Genomic DNA, 23,813 nt, shown 5'->3' on the forward strand with positions numbered 1-23,813 from the left:
GAGGGATAAATATTGGCCAGGAGAACTCCCCTGCTCTTCTTCGAAATAGTGCCATGGGATCTTTTACATTCACCAGAGAGTGCAGACAGGGCTTTGGTTTAACGTCTCATCTGAAAGACGGCACCTCTGACAGTGCGGCACTCCCTCAGTACTGCACTGAAGCGTCAGCCTAGATTATGGGCTCAAATCTCTGGAGTGGGGCATGAATCTACAACCTTCTGATTCAGGAGGCGAGAGTGCCAGCACTGAGCCGCGGCTAACAAGTTGCTATTATATTGGGATTCAACTCTACAGCTGCTAGCCTCCCTCCACTGACCACTTTCCACATGAGAGCCTCCAGACTGTTACTGGGCTGCGATGCCTCCCATGCTTGAACAGCCTAACCTCATCCGACATCCAACACCTGAGCACTTTCCAGCAGAGGTCACTGGACAGTGATCAGTCCACACCAAGTGGTGCACTTACCCTGGAAGATTCTTCCTCTCCCTAGGCCAAGGACAGTAATGCTAACGAGAATGCACCTCCCTGCCACCAGCCTGGCTGACTCAGTATGGAGATCAATCCTGGTCAGTCCCCCTGCTCCCCGCAGTCTGTTAGGCTGAGTTCACACTGGACGGTGCATGTATCTGCGGAACCATTGAAAGAGCGAACACTCACCTCTTTTCACAAGATAGGTTCAGTAGAGAGAAGCCATTGCGCTCATCCATCCCAACACAAGAACTCATCACGTCATCCAACTGACTCTTGAATGAGTTTATGGTTTTCACCCCCACTACTCTACCAGGAAGACCACCCCAGGCATGATGAAGTTTGACCTGACACCTGTCCTAAATTCTGCTTTCATCAGTTTTAACCTCCGTCACTTTGATCTTTTAAAATACCTTTTAAAAAAAAATGATTCCCCCAATTTCCCCGAGTGGGATCTCCCCAGGCAAACACCATTCACGCCCGAGGGCTGGCAATATTCTGACAATGCAATTCTGAGGTGCCAGAGGGGAGCCTATGGTGTCTCTCCCTCCCTGTTTGGTCAAGCCCTGACCTGGCACAGAGTGTTTACTCACAAAGATGGAGTGGAGATAGAGAACTCCGCAATGCGATCATGATCATTAATTTAACAACCTTGAAACTCACACTGGCTCGGATTTTGCGGTCAAGAGGCGAACGAATGGCGCTCGCCGCTCATTACACTTTTGCACTGCAATTTGCGGTAATTAGAGGATCAATACAGCCCAGCGCCCTCTACAGGGCATCTGTGGCATTGGTAAGCAGGACAAGAAACAGCGTGTCTCCTCAACCAATCAGATTGAAGAATTCTTACTGAGCCACGCAGAGTCTAAACCAAGAAGTGTCAGTTCGAATATTTAATTGAATGTAAAATCATGTACAGAAAGCAAAATAAAGAGAGATGGATAGAAAGATGGGATTAAGAAAGAGATAAAAGAGACAGAAAAAGTTTAAAAAAAAATAATTTAATGTTTTTAAATCTCCAACAATAATTAAATTATGAAGGAATGAGACGGCACACTTGTAAAAATAATTTTTCAGTGCCATAGAGGTTGTTTGGCAGTAATTAAGACTTATCACGCCATTAAAAATTCACTTACACTTGACTGGACAAGCCCTAACTTTTTCTGAAGTGTTTAGTGGGTACCTCGTGGATAAGTACCACAAATTCACACCTTGCCATGTATGTGAATGCCGAGTCTCTCAGCGAGATACTGTTAGGGCAAAGCTCCTGGACAAGCAGGGCAACTCGGAGAGCAACTTCCTGATTTCCGCGTTTAACTGAGCATGTGCGGACGCCGGAAGTTGCTGTCCGATTTACTGCTCAATAACGGGGAGCGCCGATAGCCTCACCATTATTCTTACCACAAAATCCGGACCAACGACACATGGCACACACCCAAATCTATCACTATAGGGGGCTGCAACCAGTCATTCATGTGGGCATCGGACCATCTGAACAGCAATGCCACCACTAGATGGCGCGTCATCATAATTTTCATTAAATTCATTATTGTACAACAGAGCCCTATGCAACTACTGAGCTCCGTCACTCAGGCCCTTGAAACCCAGGTTACTCAGTCTTATTTGGACCAATTTGTCCTGTTTGTATTCTGTGGTCCTGGAGGTTTGAAAAGGACAGCTTTTAGTGATGGATAAATCTTAAATCAGAACACCAGGCTCTGGTATTTTCAGCAAACTTAAAACATACACAAAACAAAAATGGGAACGTGAATTTAACCTTCATATGTGGTCCCGAGACCTCTCATGATATAGAACTATGCACAAAGACAAAAGATTGGACATCCCTATTCTAGTATCAGCTGTGGCTCAGGGGGTAGCACACTTGCCTCTGAGTCAAAAGGTTGTGGGTTCAAGTCCCACTCCAGGGACTTGAGCACATAAAGCTAGGCTGACACTCCAGCGCAGTGCTGAGGGAGTGCTGCACTGTCGGAGGTGCCGTCTTTCGGATGAGACGTTAAACCGAGGCCCTGTCTGCTCTCTCAAGTGGATGTAAACGATTCCACGGCACTATTTCAAAGAAGAGCAGGGGAGTTATCCCCGGTGTCCTGGCCAACATTTATCCCTCAATCAACATAACAAAAACAGATTATCTGGTCATTTTCACATTGTTGTTTGTGGGAGCTTGCTGTGTGCAAATTGCTGCGTTTCCCACATTACAACAGTGACTACACTTCAAAAAGTACTTCATTAGCTGTAAAGCGCTTTGAGATGTCAGGTAGTTGTGAAAGGTGCTATATAAATGCAAGTCTTTCTTTCACCTCACACTGAGCAGTGGGTTTGGCTGGTTGTCCATTCCATTCAATATAACACCAGTGTAGGGATACAGATGTACTACCAATGGCTCAGTGGGTAAATGCACCACCTACAGACCGGGAGAGCCCCCAGGTTTGATCTGCCTTGAACCTCAGCTGGGGCGGTCTCAATGAGTCTGGGCTGAGGTTACGGAAAAACCGGCAGAGTTTCTGCTCCTCAAAGGCCTATCCGAGGATCCCCCAGTTTAAAAATGAACCACTGATATTACAGAACATACTGAAGCTTTTTTCAAGGTCTCGCATTGCCTGAAGTTAATTTAATGTTGCCCATCGTTGTTCCCCTCCCCCCACTGTTATTCATCAAATTCTTCAATTAGCTCCAGGCTACAGCACTATCTCGGGACCCAGAGTTATTGTTAGATTTTGCACTAATACTTATTAAGAATGACGGAAAGGGGGATATAAACCTTGTATTCATATTATTGTGATAAATCTCTCAAATTAAAAAAACTCAAGACGACTGGCAGCTGTGCGTTGCAATATTTTTTTGTTAGTTAAAATAATTACGTATAGAGATTTTAAAAAAAGAGATTCAGCCACCACCCAGTGAATTGATGAAACTATTATGGAGTAGAGTTGGTTAGACAGGTCATTAGATGATTAACTGCTCACTACTGGTAAAAGGTTGGATGTGGAGCTTGCTTATTGAATTCTGCCAGTATTTGAATAGATTCCTCACAGAATGGCCTAAATTTACTCTTCCCACCCCTCCACCCCCACCAGGAACATCCCAGGAGCTTGACCTTCACCCGTCCCTCTCAAGACAGTCCAGGGTCAACCGCTCACCTCAAAAGGGTATTCAAACCCTTTCATCACATTAGCTTCAGTGCTCAAAGTAACCCCAAACCCACCTACACCACTCACTGACACAAAGGGCTGGATTTTGCCAATGGGGAGCTTTTGGAGGCGGGACTCCCACTTGTCGGGTTTTAGTCCCGCCTCCATCAACTTCTGGCCAACCCACGCTATTTTCCCTTGATTGACCTTGTTAAGCCCGCCCAGTGGGCTTAGCAGGCTAATTAAGGGAAAGCTGGTTACAGAGAACGTCAATGTATGACGTTTCATCGGTCAACAGGTTTTGACAGATGAATTGTCATTCTTTGACAGCTCTGTGAAGCTGTCAAACAGTGACATTCTCTGTTGTTTGATGAGTTCTTGAATTCAAAACTTCATCAAACCTCTTTCTTTTGCAGAAATTAGATGGTTGTTGCATTGGAGAATGCAGCGGCCATCTGTCATCTCTACTGCGGAGGTGCGAGACTCTCCGCATACCCACCGACTGAAGCCTGCAGGAAGAAACAAAGGTAAGTACACTTTTTCTAACACTTTGCACTTACCTCAGATACTCACCTCTCCACACTTGCACCCATCACTCACCTCCACAGCACACTTTTGGACTCCTCCGACACCCGCAGACCCAGTACTCGCCTCGCTGACCTGGCGGGTTTCGGAGCCTTCGGGAAGCCCGCACTTGTGAGGGCAAAAAGGGGATAATCCTCTTATCTGCCTGTTAACTACCTGTTAACAGGCAGCTAAGTGGCTGTAATCCCTTCCCGCCTCCAAGGAGACGGGACCCGGCGTGGGACGGCTACCCACCTCCTGGCAAGATGGCACGGAGGCGGGTTAGGGGCGGGTTGGGCACCCGCCCCCGGATTCTGCCATTTTCCCGGCAGTCCCGCCTCCCCAGGGCTGGCAAAATCCAGCCCAAATACAGGGAAACCAGGTGGACTTTTAAAGCAATACTCAAGGATAAATAAAATACTGGCACAGCTCATAGCTGTGCAATTTTTTATCTACACAATGTGATGCTTTACTATGTTTATACAAGCTGTGTCTTGACTACTCAAATCTGCCAGAAACTCTGCACCATAGCCCCAGTGATATCCCGCTCCCCAGCCGCTCACTCAAGCTGAACCAGACAATGTACATTTTTTGATATTCTGTTTGACACTGAGCTGAGCTGCAAAACCCGTATGTTATCCATCTAATTTCACCTCCAGAACATCATCAACCTCCGTCCTTACCGCACCTTCAGGTTGGACGGCTCCAGAGCTCTCCTCCCTGGTTTTTTGAGCTGCACCCACCATAAACCTTAACACGGCCAAGACTTTTTTTTAATTTGTTTATGGGATGTGGGCGTCACTGGCAAGGCCAGCATTTATTGCCCATCCCGAATTGCTCTGGAGAAGGTGGTGGTGAGCCGCCTTCTTGAACCGCTGCAGTCCGTGTGGTGAAGGTGCTCCCACAGTGCTGTTAGGGAGGGAGTTCCAGGATTTTGACCCAGCAACGATGAAGGAACGGCCGATATACTTCCAAGTCAGGATGGTGTGTGACTTGGAGGGGAACTTGGAGGTGGTGGTGTTCCCATGCGCCTGCTGCCCTTGTCCTTCTAGGTGGAAGAGGTCACGGGTTTGGGAGGTGCTGCCGAAGACGCCTTGGCGAGTTGCTCTGCTGCAGGCATCCTATCCAATACTAAGTGCTGCTCACCTATCGCCCTCATCCTCACTGACCTTCCCAATCTGCAGCACATTGATTTCAAAGTGCTTCCATGACCTCACCCAACCCTAACTCAGATACTTCCACCAGCTCTACACCTCAGCTCACGCTGTCCACCCTGACTCTGAACTTCTCACCTTCTCTCTGGTCCACTATCAGCGACAGAGCCTTCAAACATCACTCCCCTGCTCCTGGAACTCTCTCCCTACACCCCTCTGCTCTGCTACCTCTCCTCCAACCTTCAAAAGCCTTCACAAAACCAATCTCTTCAACCATCTCGCTTAACTCCAAGTCTTGCTTGGTAACTGTACTCCTTTCCCCTGTAAAATAGTGCAGGACATTTTGCTGCATTAGAGGTGCTCTATAGCAGTGCGTTGTGGTTGCAGTTGATTGGTGAATGTTAGTTGTGGTTGATGGCACCTTGTGGGTACAGATGATTGTGGTCGTGGGTGGTTTGAGGTTGCTGAGTAGAGAAGTTTAGAAACTAAATTCATGATGGAATTTAGTTTGTGCAAACATCCATTAAAATAAAATAAAATCTTTCAGTAGCTCACTTGGTAAACGCACTGCCCTACAGACCAGGAAAGTCTTCGGTTCAACCCTGGGTCTGTGCTGAACTAGTTGATCTCAGCCAGGGTAGAAGTAGGGATGTCACAATTGACCTCAGTACCTCTGGGCAAGAAATGGGGGTAAAAATCAGGCAGGGCTCTTCTAATCGTCGTCCAGTGGCGGTGGCTGGATTATTCCACCCCATCCCCAGTAAAAGCCCATGTAGCATTACATGTCTTGGCTTACACATGAAGAATGGCCACTTGGGAGAGGTACTGGAAGGCAGTCAGTACCTGTGGAACTGGATGCTACCAAGGAGTTAGTGTCTACAGGAGAGATAACACGAAGAGTTCACCCAGAGGTACTCAAGCTCAATGGTTCTCAAACTGGGGTCCGCGGACCCCCGGGGCTCCGTAGAGACTTTCCGGGGGTCTGAAAAATAATGTGAGTACCGAGCAGGGCCGGCCTTACAGGAGGGCGCCGTGGTCGAGAGTAAGCGAATGAGCGGCGGCCGGAGGCAGGCTTGGTGCAAGCCGGGAGGCAGGAGCAGAGTGCGGCTGCCACATGCGCATCGCAGAGTGGGCTGGCTGTCTCACCCAGGAGGGGAGCGCACATGGAGGAACGCCGAGAGCGGCACGAGGATTGCCAGGTAGACCCGCAGTTACCAAGGCTGGTGGTGGGCGCCAAAAAGTTTGCCGATGATTGCGTGGCACACCCATCTCACTGATACCTGTATGTAAATACCTGTTTTCTTAAAGCATTATTAAAACACACTTTACATGCAGCACTTTCGTATTATGAGCATTATAATTTAGATGGAGGGTCCGTGATTAGTAATCCATTTGAAAAAGGGTCCTTCAACCAAAAAAGGTTTGAGAACCACTGCTCCAGCTGACCTGCCAGCAGCCCAGAGCAGCATTACCAATGGCTGGCAGTAGGCTTCCCTCTCGGAGCTGGGGAGCCCCATTTATCGGTCGCTCACCTGGCTGAATGTCCTGGAACAAGGATTTCCAGATGGTGTACTGCAGGGGGCCCATGTACTTTGAGGTTGGAAAGTCTTCGTATGTTAAATTGGTTTCGTGGATCTTTCCCTTTAACCTGGAAGAGAAATCACATTTTAAACGCACAGAAAATGAACACTGTGACCCTCACTGGACCAAGCCACGCATCACTCAACAGAGTTCAAAGAATTGCTTCTTAGGGGGGAATTTTGCCAGCTGGGACGGCCGGGAAAATGGCAGAATCTGGAGGCGGGTGCCCATCCCGCCCCCAACCTGCCTCCGTGCCATCTTCCCAGGAGGTGGGTACCCGACCCACGCCGGGTCCCGTCTCCTGGAGGTGGGAAGGGGATTACAGCCAATTAACTGCCTGTTAACAGGTAGTTAACAGGCAGTTAAGAGGATTATCCCCATTTTCCGAACAGAGGCGCGGGCTTCCCAGGGTCACCGAGGCGAGCAGTGGGTCTGCGGGGTGCAAAAGTGCGTTGTGAAAGTAAGTGATGGGTGCAAGTGTGGAGAGGTGAGTATGTGAGGCGAGTGTAAAGTGATAGAAAATGTTTACTTACCTTTGTTTCTTCCTGCAGGCTTCAACAGTTGGGGATGCGGAGAGTCTCGCATCTCACCGGCAGAGATGACAGATGGCTGCTGCATTCTCCGATGCAACAACCATCTAATTTCTGCTCACTAAAGAGGTTTGATGAGTCTTGAATACAAGGACTCATCAAACAACAGAGAATGTCAGTGTTTGACAGCTTCACAGAGCTGTCAAACGATGACAATTCATCTGTCAAGAATTTGACAGATGAAACATCATACGCTGACGTTCTCTGTAACCGGCTTCCCCTTAATTGGCCTGCTAAGCCCACTGGGCGGGCTTAACAAGGTCAATCAAGGGAAAATAGCGTGGGTTGGCCAGAAGCCGATGGAGGCGGGACTAAAACCCGACAAGCAGCAGTCCCGCCTCTAACGCGCCTCCATTGACAAAATCGCCCCCTTAGTCTCCAATTAATATAATTCTATCTCTTTGAAAGCACACTAAGGTGTTGTAGGCCCACCGGTTCCCTTGAGTATAGATGCACGTGATCATAATACTGCAGAATCTACTGAGTAACATGCTGGCTTTGACCAAATAATAGTGAAATGATGATAGTAGCTCCTTTGATGCTTCAGTTAATAAATGCAACACCCAGTTTGGTACTGAGTTAAACAATCCTTGATGAAGGGGAGGAAAGGAAAATTAAACAAACTGAACTGGATGACGTCAAATCAGGTCGCTTCAGATACTAGTTAACGCCAATCAGAATAAACTCAGACCTCTGGCTCATGCGGCTGATGGGTATGAGAGGGTTCAATGAGGACCTAGTGGAAGACTGTCCCAGTGTCACCAAACAGTCACAATCCCCTCCCACGCCCTTAAAATAACACTACACAAATGAAGGTACTAACCTTGGAATATGCAACTCGAGAAAGCTGTGGATAAAACAGGGCAACTTAAGTACAATCGACTCCACCACGAAGAAAAATCCTATCAACTGATACTTAGCGAGTCGCAGCTCCATAATTTAGTAAGCAGTGGAGGGGCCAGTCCTGTTAGCTGGCCCATAGGATTGCCAGCACACTGCATAAGCAAAGCAGAAGATGAATGAGATAGCCAAGATGACCAAATTTCAAACCTCCCACTTCAAGGTAATGGAAATAGTACCAGTGCTGATGTCCACTTCTGTTTCCACCAGCCAGGAGTGTCAGAAGACTATGTTTGTGACAGTATAGACTCTGTGCACAGTACCTCCGGCCTCCTGCTCCCTCAAACCCCACTGGCTACAGTCTACTCTTCATAATCTAGTCATTTTTAAATGCACTTAAAAAAAAACACAATAATATGGATTAAGCACTGGAAAGAACACAGCAAATCGGGAAATGTTCTGAAATTTTTTTTAAGGAAGTGACTTTGAATTCCGAGGAGCAGACTGCGTGGAAAAGCAACTACTACTGACAGGGTCCAAAAAGGACTCAATGGGAACTGAAACAATTGGAGGGGGAGAGGGTGTCTCCCTCAAAGGCTGGGGAGTTGGATGGGGTACAGCGTCTCGGTGAACTGTGTCTGGAGGGAGCAGATTGCCTCTGAACTGGGGCGGTGGGTTGAAAGTGGGAAAGTGACTGTGGGATAACTTTTGGGGAAGTGATGGGCCGTTGAAAATCAAAATATCACTGAAGATTTAAAAAACCTTCAGTTATGACCCGTGAAAGTGATTAAATTGAAGTGGAATGCACAATTTTTCATGGCAAACTTCCAATATTTTCCAGGGAAGCTGGTCTTTGGGATCCCTTAGAAATGCGTCACCAATTGTGTGTCTGGAACATTTAGTTTTCCCCCTTCAGACTTTCACGTACTTGTGTTTCCCACCCCCAGCCCCCCTCTCCCCTCAGGTACAAGTGAAGGAATATTGGGGGAAAAATTCAGTGTTGCCCATTTTGGGGCGATAATATCGGCCGGGCGCCGCCGACTGCAAAATTCGCCTCTATCGCCCCCTAGAGGTGATTTGAGCGCTAAATCAGGCGCTACACACCTCTCTTAAGGCGCTAACGTCGGGGAGCGAGCCGCTACCTCAGAACGCTACCGAAGCTCAGGCAATGTCCGTTACCATGGAAGCCAGACAGACTGGCGCCGTCCAGTTCTTAAAGGGGAGAGGCCATCTTGCTGGCCAGCCACACCCTGCTCATTGCAGCCTTGAATCTCGGCCTGGCGAGACCTCAAAAGCAATTGCGTTGGAAGCACTATTGGATAGGCCCAGGGAAAGAGCTCGGCACTTAGGAACCTCAAAAGTGGTGCTGAGGGCCAAAACTCCTTAGGACAGCGTTAAAACACAAAATTTTGCCGACAAGAAAAGGCAGGAAGCGTCCGCCTTTAAATAGCGCTCCCCCAGCCCCTTCCCAACTTGAAAACGTTTCCCTCTACCTGTCGTTCCTAGCGGCAGGCGCTAAGGCAAGGGGCGCGACTCAATATCCGGCCTGGGGCACTACCGGGGCGTTGCACGCTTGACTGACGTCACGATCTGTGGGCACAGGAGATCGTGGCAGTAGTGTTTAGCGCCGCCACAAAACGACTGGTCAATTTTGCAAACGGATCTGAAATCGCCGCGCTCGGGCGCTAAGTTCCTCGCGCCCCGTTAGCGCCCCCACCGGAGGCGCTAAAGGGAGGCGCTAACCAACCGAATTTCTCCCCCATTGTGTATACCTACAGCTTAAGTCTCGAAACCCATGTAACTATTCCATGTCAAAGGGTGATTATCATGGCCATTCTTCACTTGTCAGTTTTTGGGGAGCTTTTTTTGAAGCTGTTGGTCAGCTTTTGCTCGTTTTCTGGATTGGGGTATATGGGGGTTTTCCCAGCATCCATAGGGGCTCTATTCAAAGAGAAGGACTGGCCCTATAGTTGCTCTACTGGCAGAGTAATCTCTGGCCTTCATTTGCTAACTGTCCACAGTAAAATTAGGAAGGCACTGTGTGGGGAATCACTGGCACAGGCCTGTGTTTCATCATTCCATGGTGCAGTGTAATGCAGCATTCCTGGGAATGGCCCTCGAGCAGGAAATTTGTTGGGAATGTGGTCCTCCACAAAAGGTTAGTACAACACCGAGATAAAGGAAATGGAAGGTTAAGACACACGCATGGCATGCAAACTCTTCGATGGGCCAATTTTACACAAACGTCCCATGGAATGGACGGTTAATGTATACTGTACCTCTCCAAAGTAGTGTTGATTCCTTCTAGAAAGAGCAACTTGTCTGCCTCGACAAGCTTCTCCTGCAGGATCTGCATCCCCTCCTGCACCTCTCGCAGTTGGTGGCTGTAGCGCTGGATCTTCTGCTCAATGTCGTTCAGGGTCCGGGCTGTGTCAGTCTCCAACTCTTCCAGCATCGACTTCTGCTTTTCCTTCAGGAACCGGTGCAGGCGGTCAAAGGCTTCCGCGATGGTTGCTCGAAGGCTCTTTGCAGAAGACTGAGCAAGATAAGAAGCAGAAGAAAGAATCTAAATCAAAAACAAAGCTCGACGAAGCGGCAATCAAACTCTTTCGCCATCGTCTCCGGCCTAGACTACGCGGGTAATGTTGTATTGTCACAATTGGAATTGTCCGCTGGGGGGAGGAGGAGCCTTTGGTCATCGTTTAATATATTAATGATCTGGACGAGGGAATTGGATGTAATATCTCCAAATTTGCAGACGACACAAAGCTGGGTGGGAGGGTAAGCTGTGAGGAGGATGTCGTGAAACTCCAGTACGATTTGGACAGGTTGGGTGATTGGGCAGAAACATGGCAAATGCACTATAATGTGGATAAATGTGAGGTTATCCACTTTGGTGGCAAAAACAGGGAGGCAGATTATTATTTGAATGGCAATAGATTGGGAGAAGGGGAAGTGCAACGAGACCTGGGTGTTATTGTGCACCAGTCGCTGAAGGTAAGCATGCAGGTGCAGCAGGCGGTTAAGAAGGCAAACGGTATGTTGGCCTTCGTAGCAAGAGGGTTCGAGTACAAGAACAAGGATGTCTTGCTGCAGTTGTACCGGGCCTTGGTGAGACCACACCTTGAGTATGGTGTGCAGTTTTGGTCACCTTACCTGAGGAAGGACGTTCTTGCCATGGAGGGAGTGCAGCGAAGATTCACTAGGCTGATATCTGGGATGGCAGGAATGACGTACGAGGAGAGATTGTGTCGATTGGGCTTATACTCACTGGAGTTTAGAAGATTGAGAGGGGATCTCATCGAAACCTATAACATTCTGTCAGGTCTGGACAGACTAGATGCAGAAAGGATGTTTCTGATGGCCGGGGAGTCCAGAACCAGGGGTCATAATCAAAGGATAAGGGGTAAGCCATTTAGGACAGAAATAAGGAGGAATTTCTTCACCCAGAGAGTGGTGAACCTGTGGAATTCTCTGCCACAGGGGGCGGTGGAGGCCAATTCATTAAATATATTCAAGAAAGAGTTGGATATGTTTCTTGAGGCTAAAGGGATCAAGGGATATGGGGAGAAGGCAGGGACAGGGTACTGAATTTGGATGATCAGCCATGATCTCATTGAATGGCGGAGCAGGCTCGAGGGGCCGAATGGCCTACTCCTGCTCCTATCTTCTATGTTTCTATGTTTCTGTCGACTGATTATTCCAAATGTTATCCCTCTAAAAGGCACCATCACAGCAGCAGAGTTAAAGATAAAGACGGATGCTAAAAGGAGCTATACCTACCATTAAAAGTCAATTCCAATGGCCCAAATTGCTAGCTCACTCACACAGTCATGACATGGGGACAGGTACGGGTCAGGGTCCTGCTCCGCACAGTTGATGATCTGAACTGCAGGGAGACACCGAGTAAAGCCAGTTATCTCTCCCAGCTGGGGAGGGCGGGGGGGGGGGGAGGGCGGGGGAGGGGAGGGGAAATGAATCATAAGGGGGGGAATCCCTAGAATCTCCTAGCAACAAGTTGTAGGAGGCATCTGCAACAGCCTTGTGTCGGCCCCCTCGCTGTGAGCTGCCAGGACAGTCAAGCAAAGAAACAAACATTCCGGGGTTACCCACGGTGAAGATATTGCAGACACACTATGAGCTGGAATAAGAACAGACCCTGATGTGTAGGAATCCAGCCTTCTGCTCCAAGTCACTGCTGCCACTCACACAGACATGCCCAGCTAAAGGTAGACAGCAGTGACACAACAACAGATCAAATGTCATTTGGCTCATGTAAGGATCTGATATCTTAGCTCCCCCAATGGTTCAGTAGTACAATTAGTGGGTAAGTGAGTCATACACACCCAAAGGGCCCAACATTAATCCCTGGTCCGTACTGAGTCCACATATCAATTGGTGCTGTTGGAGCACTATAATTGGCCTCATTTCGCCTAGGCTAGGGAGGAGGGGGAAATCACCCAGGGATTCTGCTTCGGATCTCTATGCAGTGATTCCCTTGTGGGCAGTACGTGTTGCAGACTTTAGTTAAGGATATGATCGGCTCGGTTGCAATTAGCCTGCTGACATTCACTAATAAAGACTGGCCACTAGGGTGAGGTAATGGAGGGCATCGCGCACTCATGGAACCGTGTCCCAGTTCTTTCAGGAGGGTAATAACTTGGAAGGTCAGAAAACCACACACAAAAAAAATTCAGATTCTAGAATAATTAACCCGTTCCCAGGACCCCACCTCTCCCTCTGCGGAAATTGTTAAATAAGCACACATACTGACCCAGGCTATTCCAATTACCCATCGTTCAACTCAACCCCTTTACTGACAAATATTTTGAATTAAGCACACTGCACACTGGGTGGCACTACCTCGGATTCCTATCGGTACGGTAACCATTTTCCCATCCCGACATTTTCTCTGCTCTTTTCATGAAAGCAGTGAATTATAAGAACATCGGAAAATGCCAGCATAGGTCATCAGTCCCTCGAGCCTGTTTTTGCCGTTCAATTAGATCACGGCCGATCTGTAGCTCAACTCCATTTACCCGCCTTTGCTCCATATCCCTGGATGCCCTGAACTAACAAAAATCTATCGCATCTGTTATAAATCTCATCATCAAAAAACTACTCATGAAATAACGCTGGACGGCCAGCTGGTGGCGCCGTCCAAGGAGTATAAATGCTCGGGCGTGGGCCCAGCTTCCCAGGGACATTTTGTAAGACAAGGAACTAGTGAAGTACAACTAGACCTCCATGTTCTGAAACAAGTTGATTAAAGCCTTGCTTTATACTCAAACCAAGTGCGGAGTGAGTTTTATTACGTCAGCATCATGTTGGGGTCCAGTTCCATGGACACTTGCCACCTTACAGTACTTCACTCTTCATCTGCAAGGTCGGACAGTTACTGTAGACAGGCACTGTTGACTATCTGGAGACATTGGCCCCGATATTCACTGGGGCGGGGTTTCGGAGTGAGGAGGGGAGGAGTTATGGTCGGGATACCCAGAGGTCCGGGTTTCCCCGAACACTACGGAGTCGTATGCATGTTGTTGTTTTTTTTTTAAAAAGCAGATTCCCCACCCGGAAGCCAGCCTGATTGACAGGGCAGGATATCCTGCGGCCCAAAGCCACAGCCCAGGAGCAGGTAGGTTTAGCAGTTGTCGGTGGTAGAAATCGCGGGGGTATCGGTGGGGGTGGGGGTGGGGGAGGGGTGGTAAGAGCGTGGTTAGGCGGGTCGGGGGTGATTGCGGGGGTGTTAAAGACCGCAGGGAGTCGGGGAGAAATCGGAGGAGAAGGGTCGAAGATCGGGGGAGAGTTGGAGATCGCGGAGGAAAGCAGGGGGGCGGTGATTGGGGGCGGGGGGGGTGATTGGGGCGGTGATTGGGGGCGGGGGTGGTGATTGGCGGGGGTGGGGGCGATTGGGGGCGGCGTGGTTTACAGGTTTTCTTGTTGGGCCGGGGTGAGGGAGGGGAAACGTTCCTGCACCTCCTGGCCCACAAGCAGTGCTGTAAAGGCACTCACCTGGTGGATCCAGCCCCTCTCACCTCCTTTTACCAGCCGGGTGTCCCGAGGCCCGGGAAACCCGGCCAACATGGGTTAAAAATAGAAAACCTGTTAAAATGAAGGCGCACAGCCTCCTTAAAAAAGGTTTCCGTGACTGGCCCGCCTCCTGAGAGCGGATTGGTCGCCCGCCCCTCGTCCCACCTCTGTTAAAACCGGAAGTGGGCGGGTTCGAGGCGGATTGGGTTCCCTGTGAGATTTTTTAATATTTTGACCTCCCACCCGACCCAAAGCCACCCGTTTTGGGGGGTTAAAATTACCCCCCCAGGATGCACCTTCACTTGAATGTAGCTGTGCTGGTTTCAATAGGTCTGCTTACATGCACCAACTGTGGCACCGTCAGTCTACCTCACACACACATCGGCTGTTTGCTGATGTTAAGGATTTATGCACAACAGTTGTTGCCCATCAGGGATTTAGGCCGCAGCCTCCTAGAAATACTCACAGGTTAGGATGAAAACCATAGCAGCTCAGCTGCCGTGCAGACTAGGAAGATCCCAGATTGGACCCCTGGTGCGTGAGCTGATCTACACAGGGGTGCCTGTAAGGGGGGGGGGCACTACAGCCGGCTTCAGCACCCCCTGGGCTAGCAAGGGAGTATGAGCCAAAGATCCCACTCCTGATCGCTGTGCGGTGATCCCTGCCGGACAGACATCGGGTGAGGGCAGGAGAGGATGGGGCTCGGCTGTGATCCGACTCCCCAGAGTTGGATGCCCTGCCAACGCTCATTGTCTGGGCCCAGGCATAAAGAATGGCCACTTGGGCGAGGTACCGGATGGGAGCCGGTGTCTGTGGAACGGCACCCAAAGTCCGCACCTTCAGAAGAGGAGAAAAGATAGCTTGCATGAAGGTGCAGCTTATGCAGCATATTTTACAGAGTGCACACAGTACAGTCCACACCTCCAGCACATACTTACTGCATTTTGAATTGCATATAATGAATACAGTGAGGGAACCAATCTGCCCCAAAGCCCAAGCAGAGAGTTTTATATACGAGCTAAGGATAATTAAAATCCTGGCTCAAATAACTACTCTTTCACTGGACTAAGATTCACTGAAGAACCTTCTCCGTGTTTAAATATTTTTCTGAATGGTTTTATTCACCAGACGGTTCCGTCTCTTGCTGGTTTTTGGGTTCTAAAGATGCTGGGAGCCATCTGGTACCTCACCCAACTGGGCATTCTTCACATGTGAGCCTATAACAGGGAGTGTTGGCAGGCTACTCGACTACATGAGGAATCGCAGCAAAACCAGATTCTCTCCTCACCAAAAGTCCACACACGTGCGCTTTCCAGCAAGGGTCACTCGACTGTAATCAGGTGCAGGAAGCCTGGTCGAATTCCTCCACTTTAGTCCAGAATGCCAAGGTCAATTGTAAAACTCCAGCCATCATCCTGACAGAAACTAACTTAGCGTGGACCAGGAGTTGAATCCAGGACCCTCTTGGTCAGCTCCACACTCATTAACTGAGCCACTGAGGAGCTGTGAATACTTTGTCAAAATAGAGCTTTCTTTAAAGTATAACTTAAGAAAAACCCAATGATAGTAGACACTCGCAGTAGCCATTTTTGTTATCAATTTTGAAAATGGTTATGGCAGAAAGGTCCCTATTTCTTCCACCTGTCTCTATATTCGATACGAATCTCTTGCGCCCATCCCCTAGCCCAGCCACTGTGGTCCTGATGAGTAGAAGAGACCATTCACTGGTTCTTTACAGTGGGTTGGGTTAGACACAGGGACTTCAGCTCAGAGATCCCAGGTTTCACTCCAGCCCAGGCTGATGAGATGGAAGTCACCTCTAAAAGATGCCAAGGTCCAACGCAAGGGTCTGCAAGCCCTACTGCAAGACTTGAGCACACAATCCAGGTTGACTCTCCAGTGCAATACCTGAGGGATGTTACTTTGTCTTTCAGATGAGAAGTTAAACAAAGTCTGCCTTTTCAGATGGATGTTAAAAATACCATAAATAATATTCATAGAAACATAGAAGATAGGAGCAGGAGTAGGCCATTCGGCCCCTCGAGCCTGCTCCGCCATTCAATGCGATCATGGCTGATCATCCAAATTCAGTACCCGGTCCCTGCCTTCTCCCCATACCCCTTGATCCCTTTAGCCTTAAGAAATATATTCGAAGATGATCAGGGAGTTCTCTCGGTGTCCTGGCCAACGTGCATCCCTCAAGCAGCAATACAGTAAAACAGATCAACTGGTCATTCATCCCAGATCAACTGGTCAGATCGATAGATTCTTGTTAATAGAAAGACTTGATTATACAGCACCTTCCACGACCTCAGGACGAACCAAAGTGCTTTACAGCCAATGTAGTACTTTTGAAGTGTAGTCACTGGTGTAAAATAGGAAACGCACATCAAGGACCCACAAACAGCAATGAGATAATGACCAGATAATTTGTTTTAGTGATATTGGTTGAGGGTTAAATGATGGCCATGACACCGGGGAGAACTCCCCAGCGATACAGTGCCAGGGGATCTTTTATGTCCCTCTGAGAGGGCAGACGGGGCCTCGGTTTAACGTCTCAGCTGAAAGACGGCACCTCCGACAGTGCAGCACTCCCTCAGTACTGCACTGGAATGTCAGCCTAGATTTTGTTTTCAAGACTAATATTCCCTTTAAGCTGCGTGGCCACGCAGCGCTCTGGACCTCCCGCGCACAGCCGGCTCACTGGCTTTTCAATGTGTTCTGAATGGGCCGCGCACCCAAAAAGAAAATTAAAAGGAACATTGCTGAAGACTCTGGAGTGGGACTTGAAACCTCAACCTTCTGACTCAGAGGCAGGTGTGCTACCCACTGAACTGAGCAACGGCTGACACTCAGGTAAGTGTAACAAAGGATATGGGTCAAAGGTGGGTAAATGGAGTTGAAGTACAGATCAGCCATGATCTAACTGAATGGCAGAACAGGCCTACTCCTGTTCCTATCTCATTTGCTATTTGCGGGACTTTGTGAGCACAATTTGGCTGCCAAGTTTGCCTACTCAACAGCAATGACTATCTATCAAAAAGTAATTGGCACAGGCACGAGGGGCCGAATGGCCTCGTTCTGCATTGTAAGCTTCTATGATTAAATGCTTTGCGACGTCCTGAGCACATAATAAGGTGCTGTATAAATATAGGTTCTTTCTTGACATGAAATAAGTTTGCGAGGCAGTTCATACCAAACTCTGTAATAAATTGCCAACCATATTCAGAGGGTAGTTGTGGTTGGAATCATCAGGCTGGCAGTCGAGGCTTGGAGCCTGGGGAGAGGATGGGAGGGAAAATGTATTCTTTAAGGTTTACCTTTGTCTCGGAGAGCTGGCGTTTCAGTAGCTGTAGGGCCTTCTTGTGTCCATGCTCGCTGTCCTGCAAAGCTTCGTATTGATCCTTCAACTCCATCTGCAATTAAAAAGGTAAATAAGTTTGATTGGCAGACAGACAATCAGGGGAAGCTGTTTGGGAGTTTGTGACCATGACAGTACGATGCAAATTAAAACAAGCACCGTTGAAGTGACATGAGCCCATTGTCCCCCCCCGCCCACCCCCCTCTCCCCCCTCTCCCCCACCCACCCCCCTCTCCCCCACCCACCCCCTCTCCCCCCCTCTCCCCCACCCACCCCCCTCTCCCCCCTCTCCACCCCCTCTCCTCTCCACCCCCTCTCCTCTCCCCACCACCTCACCCCCCCACCCACCCCCTCCCTCCTCACCCCCCTCCCCCCCCTATCTCCTCCCCCTCTCCCCCCCTCCCACCATCTCCCCCCTCCCCACCCACCACCTCCATCCCTCCCCCACCTCCCCTCACCCCCCTATCCACCACCTCCCCCCTTCTCTCCCCCCCTCCCCCCTCTCCCCCCCGCCTCACACCCCTATCCACCGCCTCCCCCCCCTCTCCCCCCACCTCCAGAAATGGAAGGAGGTGACTGAAAGGGTGAATGCAGTGTCCAGCGCCCAAAGGAGCTAGAAAGACATTAGGAAAAAGATGCCAGTCCTCAAGCAATCGGTTATGGTGAACTAACTGCTCTGCTACATGACAAGCACTGGCTTAAATGCAAATGCTAAAAACATTCCCTGTGCTAACAGTTTAACTATTTAACGCTGGGCAACACTAAGCAGTGAGACCAGCTTACTTAGATGCAGTCCTGCCACAACAGAGCAAGGTCTAGATATACTTTGTTTGACTGGGGACACGCAAGACGAGGGCTTACAATTACAGCGTGCGTATTGGCAACCGATGGGCACAGCAGCAATTCTTAAAAGGGTTTTACACAAGGAATACGTATCCTCATTTCGTATCCCGCAGTAAGAAAGACTTGCATTAAAAGAGCCAATGAGGTACTTTTGAAGTGGAGTCACTGCTGTAATGTAGGAAACGCGGCAGCCAATTTGCACACAGCAAGCTCCCACAAACAGCAATGTGATAATGACCAAGTAATCTGTTTTAATGATGTTGGTTGAGGGATAAATATTGGCCAGGGCACCGGGGAGAACTCCCCTGCTCTTCTTCGAAATAGTGCCATGGGAACTTTTACATCCACCCGAGAAGGCAGAGGGGGCCTCGGTTTAACGTCTCACCTGAAAGACGGCACCCTCCGACTGTGCAGCACTCCCTCAGCACTGCACTGGCGTGTCAGTCTAGATTTTGTGCTGAAGTCTCTCGAATATGTACCCTCATTTTGTATCATGGAGTCTGCTCCTGAAGCTGTATGACATTAGCACTGTCCTATATACAACAACAACAACTTGTATGTATATAGCGCCTTTAACGTAGTAAAACGTCCCAAGGCGCTGCACAAGAGTATCATAAGACAAAAAAAAGACTTCCAATGTCTGTCCTATTCTGCTGATTGCCGGACAAGATGGCATTTGATTCATGTTTGTTAGTGTCAAACAGGAGGTGGTCCACAGTAACTTAAATCATTAACTTCTTTCAAAGAAACTGTGGTATCATCAAGGGATTAAGGGAGAGTGAAGCCTGAGGTTTATCCCCCTGAGCTCATAACTTCATGTCCTACTGAGTAACTGTCACACAGTCAACTGGAAGAGTCTCGCCCAATGAAAATAGTTCTTCAAGATAGTTACTTGAAACAGAGTTTTGACATTTTGCGCCATTCCACTTTTGTAGGTGTGGAAGAACAAACTGCAGCCACAGCTGATGACACCGAGCAAGCCAGCTCCTTCACGGCACCCTGTGTCACCACCACATTCTCCGCCGAGCCCCAGCATGGCTACACAAACCCTGGAGGTTCCACGTCGGGAGGTTGAGGACGTTGCACAGAGAGCGTCACGGGGAATGGACGAGGAGCAACAAGTGGTGGTGGCTGCTCAAGGTTCCTGCCTTGGCCGCAGCCCCTGGGGGGGATTCCGACCTCACAGGGCCTGCTTAAAGACAAGTCACTGCTCTCTGTTTGTTTAAAGTCATCTACATGGGTCACTTGTGTCTGTGTAAAATACACTGCAAGATCAGGCCAGGAGCACTGAGGCGTCCACGGCCCAGATGTGCACATTCAAGGATGAACAGTTGTCTGCCCTGCAGTCTTCCATGGGGCATGTGGCAATTCCAGTCACATCTGAAACACAGCCCTCAGCTGCACAGGTCACGGGCACAATCTGTCATGAATGATCACACTGCTGCTATAGTAGCCTGGGGCTAATGCTGTCTCGGTTAGCTTTAACATGCTGAAAAATGATCAAGATATAGCGACAACCTTGAGGCAGGAATTCACCGATCTCATCTGCCCAAACTTCCGCGGTCAGCCGTGGCTCAGTGGGTGGCACTCTCCCCTCTGAGTCATAAGGTTCGCAACCTTGGTTTCATATTTGACCCTGAAATGAGCTTCCGACTGTAAAGTCTGTGGGTTGTGCAGTTAATAAATACACAGACTTCAGAAGTAACAAACAAACAGGTCTTTACTATTCGAAGGTCCGGGCGAATCTGCCCCAGCAATCATGCCACAACACTTATATACTGGTGTGGTCACTATCGGTATTACAGTATACAGAAGCCAAACAAATAGTGCCACCCGAAAGTAGTCCTCTTAAAGGTGAACGGTTACATTCAATAGTTCCCTTAAAGGTAGACGGGTACATACACTACAATCCTCCCTTTTTAGCTTATTACTTACTAAGTCCATAGTGAACATACATTCTAACATATATACAGGTTTATGTAAGACAGTTCATAGATTCAGTCTTTCCGGGGGTTTCCGGATTCTGTCAGGATAACGCCGCAGTGGTGTCGTCATTTCAGGCGGGCTAGGAGGTGCTTCTGGCAAGGTCGATTCGGCTTGAAAAGCCGTGTCAGGTTCAGCTGACTCCAGTATCACTAGATCGGAAGTAGGTGTTCTGGGTATCTCAGTTTCAACATTACCCGGATAAGGTGGTGAAGTCGGTGGCCCATTTGTGGCGGACCCTATGATTTGGTCAACATGGCGCCTTATTATATTGTCTCCAATGTCCACGGTGTACATCAATGGCCCCAGCCTTTTCCCAATAGTTCCAGGCTGCCATTTCTCCGTACGGTAGTCCCGGGCCAAAACTCGTTGACCGATCTGGAAAGATCTAGTGACCCTGTCGTTCATGCCCTGGAATTGTCGGTTCTCTACGTCTCTTCTGACGTTTGGTTTTAGTAAATCCAGCCGGCATCTTAGGCGTCTATTACAGAACATCATTGCGGGAGTTTGATTTGTGACTGCATGTGTCGCATTTCGGTATGCCAACAAAAAGCTATCCACCTTATGTTGCAGACTTATATTTTCATTACTCATGGCCTTTACGGCCTTCTTGAAGGTCTGGACAACCCTTTCAGCCAATCCATTGGAGGCGGGATGGTATGGGGCTGACGTGTAATGTTTAACCCCATTGCTCTTTAAGAATTTCTTGAATTCTTCGGACACAAATTGTGGTCCATTATCAGAACAGATCTGTTCCGGCAGGCCATTCCGAGCAAACATAGTCCTTAACACTGCGATGGTTTTTTCCGTCGTGGTGGTGGTCATCTTAATTACTTCCGGCCACTTGGAGTGGGCATCCACCGCTATTAGAAACATCGAGTCCATAAATGGACCAGCAAAGTCGATGTGTACTCTTTGCCAAGGCGATGAGGGCCACTCCCATGGATGCAGAGGAGCCTGGGGTGGCGCGTTCTGAACCCTCTGACATCCTAGGCAGTTCTTCGTGATCTCCTCTATGTCTCCATCAATGCCTGGCCACCACACAAACGCTCTTGCTAGATTTTTCATCTTTACTCCCCCCAGATGTCCTTCGTGCAGCTCCTTTAGCACCTTCTTTTGGAGTTTGGGTGGAATCACCACTCTAGATCCACACATCAGGGTTCCTCGACACACTGACAGTTGTTCTTTCCTCTGTGCAAATGCTTGCAGTGTTGGTTCGCTCTGTGCTGGCCATCCCTCCACCGTTATATCATAGACTCGTGAAAGAGTCGGGTCATTCCTTGTCTCATTCTCAATCATTGAGTTTGTTATCGGTAGACACTCCACTATGGATGAGTGGAACAACTCTACTGGGTCCACTATACTCGCTTCTTCTACCATCGGCAATGGCAAGCGTGACAACCCATCAGCATTTCCATGCTGTTTAGACCTTTTGTACTCAATTTCGTATTGGTGTGCCCCAAGTAACACGGACCACCTTTGTAACCTTTGTGCTGTCATGGTGGAAACGGCCTTATTTGGGTTGAATATGGACACCAACGGCTGGTGGTCTGTCAGCAATGTGAACTTTTTACATTGTAGGTAATGGTTGAATTTCTTCACGCCCCACACAAGACTGAGGGCCTCCCTATCTATTTGGGCGTAATTTCGCTCCGCGGGTGTCAATGATCGGGACGCGAAAGCCACTGGCCTTTCCGAGCCATTTGGTAGCCTGTGCGAGAGTACTGCCCCAATTCCGTACGGGGAAGCATCGCAAGCTAGACGAAGGGGTAATGCTGGGTTGAAATGAGCCAACACTTCTTCAGAGGTAATCAACTCCTTGCTTCTGCGAAAAGCCTTTTTGCATTCTTCACTCCACTTCCATGGTGTTTCTTTCCGCAACAGGTCATTCAGCGGATGCAGTACCGTGGATAAATTTGGCAGAAACTTGTGATAGTAATTAATCAACCCCAAGAATGATCTTAACTGTGATACGTTTCCTGGAGCGGGGGCCTTCACAACCGCTTCTATCTTTTCGGGTGACTTATGCAGTCCCTCTCGGTCAATGACATGACCGCAGTATGAGATCCGTTTTTGGAAGAACTCACACTTCTTGCGATTAACCCGAAGGCCATACTCCTTCAACCTGGTGAGTACCAGTTTCAAATTCGTGAGGTGTTCTTCCTCATCCTTTCCCGTGATTAAAATGTCATCTAAGTAGCACTGCGTGCTTGGAATTCCTTGTAACACCTGTTCCATGGCCCTCTGCCAAATTGCTGGCGCCGAAGCTACCCCAAAGACCAGTCTATTGTAGCGATACAAGCCTCTGTGAGTGTTGATGGTGAGGTACTGGCGTGACTCTTCCTCGACCTCCATCTGTAGATATGCTTGAGCCAGATCTATTTTCGTGAAATGTTTCCCTCCAGCCAACGAAGCAAAGATATCTTCAATCCGCGGAAGCGGGTATTGTACCGTGTGGAGCACCGGATTCACAGTAATCTTGAAATCTCCGCAGATACGGACCTTCCCCGGTCCCCCTGGCTTATTACTCGGAGAGGACTTCATGACGGGAACAATGGGCGTGGCCCACTCACTCCAGTCCACTTTTGACAGAACCCCTGATCGTTCAAGTTCTTCCAGTTCTGCCTCCACAGCTGGTCGTATTGCGTAAGGTACTGATCTGGCCTTAAAAAACTTTGGGCTTGCATTTTCTGCAATCTTAACCTTTGCTTTAATACCTCGCAGCATCCCCAGTCCTTGCTGGAATACCTCCTTAGCTTCGTCCAATATTCTGGACAACCGTTCAGGTTTGATATCCTCTTTTTCGGAATCCACCGTCATGGTGTTTAGTGACTGCCAGTCCAATTTTATTTTTCGGATCCACTCCCGTCCCAGAAGTGGTGGTCCTCCCTCAGGCAATACATACAGGTCCAACCGGTGATGATCTTTATCCTTGTATCTCACTTTGACTTCTATCATTCCGATGGGGAATACTTTGTGCCCCGTGTATGTCTGTAGTACTAGTTCCGTATCCCGTAGTGGAATATGCTTGAAAAATTTCTTATAGTCATGCTTATTCATGACCGTCAACGCCGATCCGGTGTCCACTTCCATTTTTACTTGGACCTTTGCAATCTGTAGCGTTATCCAGATAGTTTGTCGGTCAGCTTCATTGCTCACGTTGTGAATTCTCAGACTGTCCAGTCCTTTGCATTTGGAGTGTGAGACCGACTTCTGTTCCCTCAGACTCTTCTTAGTCACCTCTTGT

The 23,813-nt window shown here is 48.8% G+C and overlaps 1 protein-coding gene across 2 annotated transcripts in view; it reads right to left on the reverse strand.

Moving 5' to 3' along the window:
• Positions 1-23,813, reverse strand: part of trim62.1 (tripartite motif containing 62, tandem duplicate 1) — a 106,439-nt gene that overhangs the window by 5,459 nt on the left and 77,167 nt on the right. Inside the window, exons 2-5 of one of the 2 annotated variants that reach the window (XM_085966887.1) lie at positions 17,700-17,795; positions 10,626-10,882; positions 8,330-8,353; positions 6,868-6,983 (exon numbers count right to left, since the gene is read on the reverse strand). In XM_085966887.1, the coding sequence (XP_085823013.1) occupies positions 6,868-6,983; positions 8,330-8,353; positions 10,626-10,882; positions 17,700-17,795 (493 nt within the window). The remainder of the gene's footprint in view (positions 1-6,867; positions 6,984-8,329; positions 8,354-10,625; positions 10,883-17,699; positions 17,796-23,813) is intronic. The other variant, XM_085966888.1, reaches the window with a different exon arrangement.

This window comes from Somniosus microcephalus, chromosome 25 (genome assembly GCF_052327205.1).
Source record: "Somniosus microcephalus isolate GS21.2 chromosome 25, FLI_Smic_1.0, whole genome shotgun sequence".
Classification (NCBI taxonomy): Eukaryota; Metazoa; Chordata; class Chondrichthyes; order Squaliformes; family Somniosidae; genus Somniosus; species Somniosus microcephalus.